General features: G+C 39.7%; 1 protein-coding gene across 1 annotated transcript; it reads left to right on the top strand.

Moving 5' to 3' along the window:
• The first annotated feature begins 1,408 nt into the window (after positions 1-1,408).
• LOC127777330 (MLO protein homolog 1) lies at positions 1,409-6,688 on the top strand. Its single transcript, XM_052303908.1, has 14 exons — positions 1,409-1,534; positions 1,666-1,723; positions 3,644-3,840; positions 3,927-4,043; positions 4,188-4,248; positions 4,354-4,442; positions 4,559-4,633; positions 4,743-4,831; positions 4,954-5,003; positions 5,108-5,148; positions 5,277-5,450; positions 5,589-5,624; positions 5,755-5,883; positions 6,303-6,688. Exons 1-14 carry the CDS (start codon positions 1,409-1,411, stop codon positions 6,681-6,683), a joined length of 1,623 nt encoding a protein of 540 aa, XP_052159868.1. The 3' UTR covers positions 6,684-6,688.
• Positions 6,689-8,328: the final 1,640 nt, after the last annotated feature.

The raw sequence follows: 8,328 nt of genomic DNA, 5'->3' as shown, positions 1-8,328 counted from the left end.
TACGAAGCACACAACAAACGAAGGTAACCACTAATCTAGACACCATGCCTAAGTTATCAATTACTACTCTAGTCTCGCGTAGAAACTTCATTCTTTATGGAGAGTGCTAGTACTAGAGTACTTAATATAATAGTAAGCAACAAACCCACGACGATGAGAATGTACCTCACTTACGTAAGTCAATTAAGTACGAAAAGGAAATCTCGAACACTTAGTTTATTAAAGAAGTATTCACTGAGGTACCGAAGAGGAAAGCACGCCAATAACTCCAGCACTCCTCCGGAACCTTTCTCACTCTCTACCCTTTTTCTCCACACAACTAAAATGATGCCTAATGTATGAAAGTGAGTTGTACTCTATTTTGTTGTGTGTTTGGAAGTGAAATTAGCTCATCCTTTTATAGCAGCTTAATGGTTGGTTGTAGGTCGGTAGTTAAGTCGGTAAACACTCACAACCACCATCGTCAACCAATAGGAGATCGCCACATGATCGAAAGCTGACAGTTAGGGGTGCCAACCCTGTTTCGTCCGAACCAAGCAAACAACCTCTAGCTAGGACCTCTCTTCTATGTCTGACAAGTCGGCCCATATGGCGGTGCACTATGGATTAGGTCAATTTCAGTCGTTTTGGACTGTCATGTGGGCCCTTCCAATCCTTGTGCTCCCATATGATTGGTCGAAGGTACATTTAATTCCTGGGTGAGTGCTAGAACTAATATGATAGATGTGCTCGGGCTCCTGAGAAAGAGGCCACTTGACATACTTGGGGTAGTGCCCCAAGGGTATTCCCTATCGCTTTTTCATAATTTTCTCTCTCCAAAATCGAACGGAAACAATAAAAAAGAGAGGCGATGTTCATCGGCAAATATCTATTTTTTTGATAGTGTCTTCCCTTAAAACTTGATTTTTGCGAAGTCTTCCGGCTAAAACCATGAAATCAAAGTGCCTTGTAACAAATTTAATTTGCCTAAATACAAAAAAGATCGAATGGAGATAGCATTAAACTTGCTCCATACGAATCATATTAGTTGGACCGTAACTCATAGAAAAAGTTGCAAGTTGGTTGACCTATCAACCCTCTTATGTTGACCCGTAAACCCTGTTATGCATTAAGGATTAAGTACCCGGCAGATCGTCACTACTCACGAATGCATAAATTTCCGGTACGTAGGATGGGATGAGATGGTCAGAAACGGGCTCACCACGTCGCCCAACCTGCCGCGATCGAGCCATTGGCCGGCGATGCACGCGCTTTGACACAGCCGCCCGCCGCCCCCCGGCCCGCCCCCGCTCTTTAATAAAAACCGGCCGCCCCCTGTCAAAGGTGTCAAAGTGTCAAGTGCATCAGAGCTAAGCTAGCGGTCACCCAGTCAGCTCACCCCGAGACGCACCAGGGGATCTATCGGATCATGGCAGGTGGGAGATCGGGATCGCGGGAGTTGCCGGAGACGCCGACGTGGGCGGTGGCCGTCGTCTGCGCCGTCCTCGTGCTCGTCTCCGTCGCCATGGAGCACGGCCTCCACAACCTCAGCCATGTACGCGCGCGCGCACGCGGTGTGCTCATTTCTCGAGTTAATTTGGTTGTTGTTGTTGTTGTGACATCTCAATTAACATCCGATCCTGGTCGATCGATCGCCCTGTGGTGGCGCTACTGCTTGCATTGCAGTGGTTCCGTAGGCGGCAGAAGAAGGCCATGGGCGACGCCCTCGACAAGATCAAAGCAGGTCACCCTCACCCTCAGCTCACCCTCAGCTAGCTATTACTCCCTCCATCCCTAAATATTTGACGCTGTTGACTTTTTTAAATATGTTTAACCGTTCGTCTTATTCAAAAAATTTAAATAATTATTAATTCTTTTTCTACCATTTGATTCATTGCTAAATATACTATTATGTATACATATATTTTTACATATTTCACCAAAGTTTTTAAATAAGACGAATGGTTAAACATGTTTAAAAAAGTTAACGCGTCAAACATTTAGGGAAGAAGGGAGTATTATATTGCTGCTCCCCTCTAGTCACTTTGCTGCCTCCCTCGTCATTTTTTCAAGTATTTTATGCAAGACTGGGTCCTCCAAATCAAACGTCACAAATAAGCCGTTTATAGTTTCCTTTCGCTTTTTAAGAGGGGACTACTTCTATTTAATCATGAAGGAAACTACCAGTCGGATGTCCGATTACTTAAAAAAAATTCGGGTGACTAATTTTTTTGGTTGATCATCGGTGAAATATTAGGTTATATATGTTGAAAAAAAATCAGCCACAAACAATGAAATATTTTGTGAAACACATATTAGACACGTTGAAACGTATCATTGTTACGTATAAAACATCGAATGTTAACAGATTAAAACATATGTTTTTCTTTCATCAGAATATAATCATGTGATATATTATTGTAAAGATATAATTACAACGAATACAACGGTGTGATCGGATTATATATATATTAGTAGTTTAAGAGAAAAATCATTTTAAAGATTACTAGATACATGCACGTATAGATGGATGAAGTGGAGAGAGATTAGAGATAAGTAGTATATGAATTTTGTGAAACACACTTAAGACATATGTTCAAACATACTGCTATTATGTATGAAATATTGAGTTTTAACGGTTTAAAACACATATTCTTTTAATTAGAATGTAATAATATGATATCTTGTTGTAAAATTTAATTACATCTAATATAACAGTGTGATTAGATTGTATGTTGGATAACATGCCCATCGGTTGGCTTATTTAGGGAATAAGCCAAACGGTATATTTACAAATGAAAAATAATTTGTAAATAAAACTTTTATGTATGTGTTCTTAACGATCTAGCAGCAAAGGCTGAAAAATAAACTTCAATGAAAAATCTCAAAATCAACTATTAAAATTCAAATTTTGGCTTATAAGTATAGTTCCTAACTAGTTTAGAAGAAAAAATATTTAAAGCGGGGAAGAGGAAAAGGAATAAACTAATAGCTAAATTATTGCATGCATGTAGCGATTTGAGGACGACCGAGTTGTTTTGTCTGGATCAGCCGACCGAGACAGAGCAATCTTCTTTAATCATAAATAACCAGAAAAACCATACCAGTTCATCACAATGGACCGAGTCAGAGTCATTACATATTTTTCATTGTTGCGCACAGGATTCACCATGTTCTTATGGGAAATATTTTTAACTCTCAAATGGTTATGATTTTGAACTCTCATTTTTGAGAGAGAATTAACAAGCGAGCGAGCAATCAGGCCAAAAAGGGAGAAAGAAAAATTATTTTTGTTAATTTGTTTTTTTAAGGTAGGGTGGAGGAGTCATTACATGATTTTTTTTTATATTCCCTCGTTGATTATATGCTGTTCAAATGGTTATGATTTTTTTTAAAAAAATAACAACAATACAAATTAGTATGTGATAGATCATTTCACGAGCATGTAGGATTAAATTTAACTTCTGTAAATTACAAAACAAACAAGTTTAACTGTTAATATACATTAAATTTGTTTTTTTTCAACTTAGGAATTGAATTTTATGTATATATTTGTAAAATGATATATTAATCTATTTCTTAAAAAAATAATTATTTAGATGACACGCAAACTAGAAAACCACCGCAGAAGTTCTCATATTTCTTGTCCTATTTGCACTTGCAGAGCTGATGCTGCTGGGCTTCATATCCCTGCTTCTCACCGTGGCACAGGCGCCCATCTCCAAGATCTGCATCCCCAAGTCGGCTGCCAACATCTTGTTGCCGTGCAAGGCAGGCCAAGATGCCATCGAAGAAGAAGCAGCAAGTGGTCGCCGGTCCTTGGCCGGCGCCGGCGGCGGGGACTACTGCTCGAAATTCGATGTGAGAATAACACCAGCTGCCGGCAAGCACAACCTCGATGCAATAACTAATTTAACTATAATTGATTTTTCTTGGGTTTTCTGCAGGGCAAGGTGGCGCTGATGTCGGCAAAGAGCATGCACCAGCTGCACATTTTCATCTTCGTGCTCGCGGTGTTCCATGTTACCTACTGCATCATCACCATGGGTTTAGGGCGCCTCAAAGTGAGTTTGTCGTTCTGTCCCTCATGCGCATGTTTTCTCTAGTTCTAGCAAGATTGTCAGTCCTTCAAATGGATTGTTTCGACAAGAAACCCAATTTATTAATTTGCCAGTAAATATATAATAATTGGTCTTTCTTGGTTTTAGATGAAGAAATGGAAGAAGTGGGAGTCAGAGACCAACTCATTGGAGTATCAGTTCGCAATCGGTAGTGAATTAAGAATCTCCCTAACTATTTCATTTCAGAACCTTTATGATAATGTCTTGAAAGAGGAGGAGCAAATCAGCTGAAAAATATGATCGATCCATGCAGATCCTTCACGATTCAGGTTCACGCATCAGACGTCGTTCGTGAAGCGGCATCTGGGATCATTCTCAAGCACCCCTGGGCTCAGATGGATCGTGAGTTATCAATCTCCGAATACATGCTTGTTTTTTATTCTTGCAACTGGCCTAGCTGTTCCAATTCAATCCATATTTTTTGAAAAAAAAAATATTCATGCCGTGTTTGTTGTTAGGTAGCATTCTTCAGGCAGTTCTTTGGGTCCGTCACCAAGGTGGACTACCTGACCATGCGGCAAGGCTTCATCAATGTATATACTAATCAAACCTGACCAATTCAACATTGATGATGCAAACAGAGACCAGGTTTTTTCTTCGAGTGTGCATTGAGTAATGGTTTTAGCTTCTTCTCTTTTGCAGGCGCATTTGTCGCAGAATAGCAAGTTCGACTTCCACAAATACATCAAGAGGTCTTTGGAGGACGACTTCAAAGTTGTCGTTGGCATCAGGTCCGTCCTCGCTTTATTAATTATAGGACTCTTATATTCAACATTTTTTTTATAAAGAAACATATTTAGTCTCCAGTTGTGTATGTGTATGTGGATCTTGACACATTTGGCTGGTTTTGCAGCCTCCCTCTGTGGTTCGTCGGAATCCTTGTACTCTTCCTCGATATCCACGGTAGTCCTTGTCCTATTTCATTCTGTTTTTTACTCTCAAAACCTTGTTCTGAATTGGTCTTATAATCACCATCGATTTTTTTTCAACTTTTTCCCCGCGTGTAGGTCTTGGCACACTTATTTGGATCTCTTTTGTTCCTCTCATCGTAAGAGCGAAATTTCCCTGTCCAAAGAAACAGTTAACATAATTAATTATGCTTTAATTTATCATGAAAATTAATATGATCATATACCTAATGAACAAACATTCATGTGAATGCCACCGTTGTCTCAGATCGTCTTGTTAGTTGGGACCAAGCTAGAGATGGTGATCATGGAGATGGCCCAAGAGATACAGGACAGGGCCACTGTGATCCAGGGAGCACCTGTGGTTGAACCAAACAACAAGTACTTCTGGTTCAACCGCCCTGACTGGGTCTTGTTCTTCATACACCTGACACTCTTCCATGTACATGTTTAAAACCTAAACCTTGCTGCTCAACTACAAATAGTACTTTATCTTTCACAATTAACACCTAATTAACTAACATAGCATCCATCCATTTGTGGCTACTGATCGATGGGACGACGGATCGATCATCACCAGAACGCATTTCAGATGGCGCATTTCGTATGGACTATGGTGTGTATGCTACTTGCTTAGTTGTTGCCATTATCAGTTCTTAAGCAAATTAAGTGTGATGCATGCACTGACTAATGAGACAAAAAATGACACAGCTTGTTCATCGATCTGGTTGTTTTGTGTGTGACAGGCAACACCTGGTCTGAAGAAATGCTTCCATGAAAATATTTGGCTGAGCATCGTGGAAGTCATTGTGGGGATCTCTCTTCAGGTGCTATGCAGCTACATCACCTTCCCGCTCTACGCGCTCGTCACACAGGTGAACAAGCCATTCACAAATTCTATTAGCCGTTTCTTAATTGATGACTTTTTTCTGTTAATTTTTAGACACACGTTTTGACCATTTATCTTATTAAAAATATTTATGTAATTATCATTTGAGTTGTTTTATCATTAAAAGTACTTTTTAAATAATTTATATTTTGTATTTGTACAATTCTTTTAATAAGATAATGGTCAAACATGTGTCCAAAAGTTAACAGCATCATCTATTAAGAAAATGAGGGGGTTTTTTTTGGAATTTTGCAAAATTTGTTCAAAATCAGTCCAAAACCTTTTTTTTGTTTCGAAATTTCAGTTTCACTACCAGTCCCCATAAAATGTCTTTTCTTTATTTCCACAATATTGAACCCATGAGATGCCCTTTGTGTTGGTATGTGTTTTGGCCATCACTTGCAGATGGGATCGAACATGAAGAAGACAATCTTCGAGGAGCAAACGATGAAGGCGCTGATGAACTGGAGGAAGAAGGCGATGGAGAAGAAGAAGGTCCGGGACGCCGACGCGTTCCTGGCGCAGATGAGCGTCGACTTCGCGACGCCGGCGTCGAGCCGGTCCGCGTCGCCGGTGCACCTGCTGCAGGATCACAGGGCAAGGTCGGACGACCCGCCGAGCCCAATCACGGTGGCCTCACCACCGGCACCGGAGGAGGACATGTACCCGGTGCCGGCGGCGGCTGCGTCTCGCCAGCTGCTAGACGACCCGCCGGACAGGAGTTGGATGGCATCCTCGTCGGCCGACATCGCCGATTCTGATTTTTCCTTCAGCGCACAACGGTGACGGGGGCGATCGGTTTCTGTATTGATGCTGTACCAAACATAGGAGTTTAATATATATATAATTGTTACGGTAAAATCTAATTATTGTGCGCGCACTTATATTAGTCTTATAGCGCGACTGGTTCGTGATTAGACAAGGTGATGCATGCTGTTTAGTTATAAAGGATATCAGCGCAGCTAAAAAAACTTACTCCCTAATAGATGACGTCGTTAATTTTTAACATCATTTGTCTTATTAAAAAAATTTATGCAAATGTATAAAACATAAATCATGCTTAAAGTACTTTTAGTGTACTTTTAGTGATAAAACAACTTACAACAAAATAAATTATAGTTACCTAATTTTTTTTAATAAATCGAATGGACACAAAAAGTCAAATATGTCATATATTAAAAAGGAGGTAGTATATCTTTTAAACTAGGTATTATTTTTTAATCCAATTACATCGATAAACCACCCATCTCTCCTCCCACATGGGTCCCACGAGCCCCACGGATTAACTCTTTGCGCATGCACTACTAGTACAGTACTAGTAGTACTCCGTACTATACTACTGCCTGCCATATACTACTGCATGCACTAGTAGTATAGGAGGAGTACAAGCACTACTAGTCTACTATTGTCACGATCAGAAAATGACTACTCCTGCCTTGATGATGCTATTTGCATCAAATCGAAGTTAAAGTTGCCAATGCCCATGAGCAAGAGAAAATGACTTGATTCTCTATTGTTATATGTGATCCTATGTGACCTGATGATAAACGGTCTTGTTTCAAGGTAAAATGCGTGAGTATATGAGTCGTATCTAGGTATCATATCTGGTACCTACATGTATCACGAGGTACCAGACATGATACCTGGGTATCATGTATGATACTTATAAGTATCATGTCTGGTACCTACATGTATCACGACTGATACCTAGGTATCATGTATGATACTTATAAGTATCAGACTTGGTAACTACATATATTATGATCGGTACCTAGGTATCATGTCTAGTACATATAAGTATCAGATCTGGTATCTACATGTATCATGTCTGGTACTTACATGTATCACGACTGATACTTGGGTATAATATACGATACTTATAAGTATCAGACTTGGTAACTACATGTATCACGACCGATACCTAGGTATTATGTCTAGTACATATAAGTATCAGACCCGGTACCTACAGGTATCAACATAATATATATATGTATCATGCTTAGTACCACAAATACCAGAGATAATAGGTATCATACGTGATACCTTGGTATCAGACTGGGTATATGTTAAAACTGAGACCCACATATACCAGCTGATATGTGCTTGGTTTGCTACCCACATGTATCATGATAGATACTTTACGATACTTTCGAGGTACTATTATAGATAATCATATTTTGACATGTAAAAAATAGTATCATAATATAAGATACTGAGGTACCAGCCCAACCACTGAGTATAGCTATAATAACAATAACATGTCGTATAGCTAAGCACGCAATTATAGAGGAGTTTGTAGTTATGTGTGACCAAAAGGATAGGCATTCATATAATCTATGGGTGCATGAGTGAGGAGCACTTGTCATGTCATGCATGGCAGATGCGCAGAGTAGTAATTAGCTAGTGTATTTGTGTATGTGAATTGCTTCCA

Source organism: Oryza glaberrima, chromosome 6 (genome assembly GCF_000147395.1).
Source record: "Oryza glaberrima chromosome 6, OglaRS2, whole genome shotgun sequence".
NCBI classification, from domain to species: Eukaryota; Viridiplantae; Streptophyta; class Magnoliopsida; order Poales; family Poaceae; genus Oryza; species Oryza glaberrima.
Note: the sequence above shows the minus strand (reverse complement) of the source record. Positions and strands in the feature narration are given on the sequence as shown.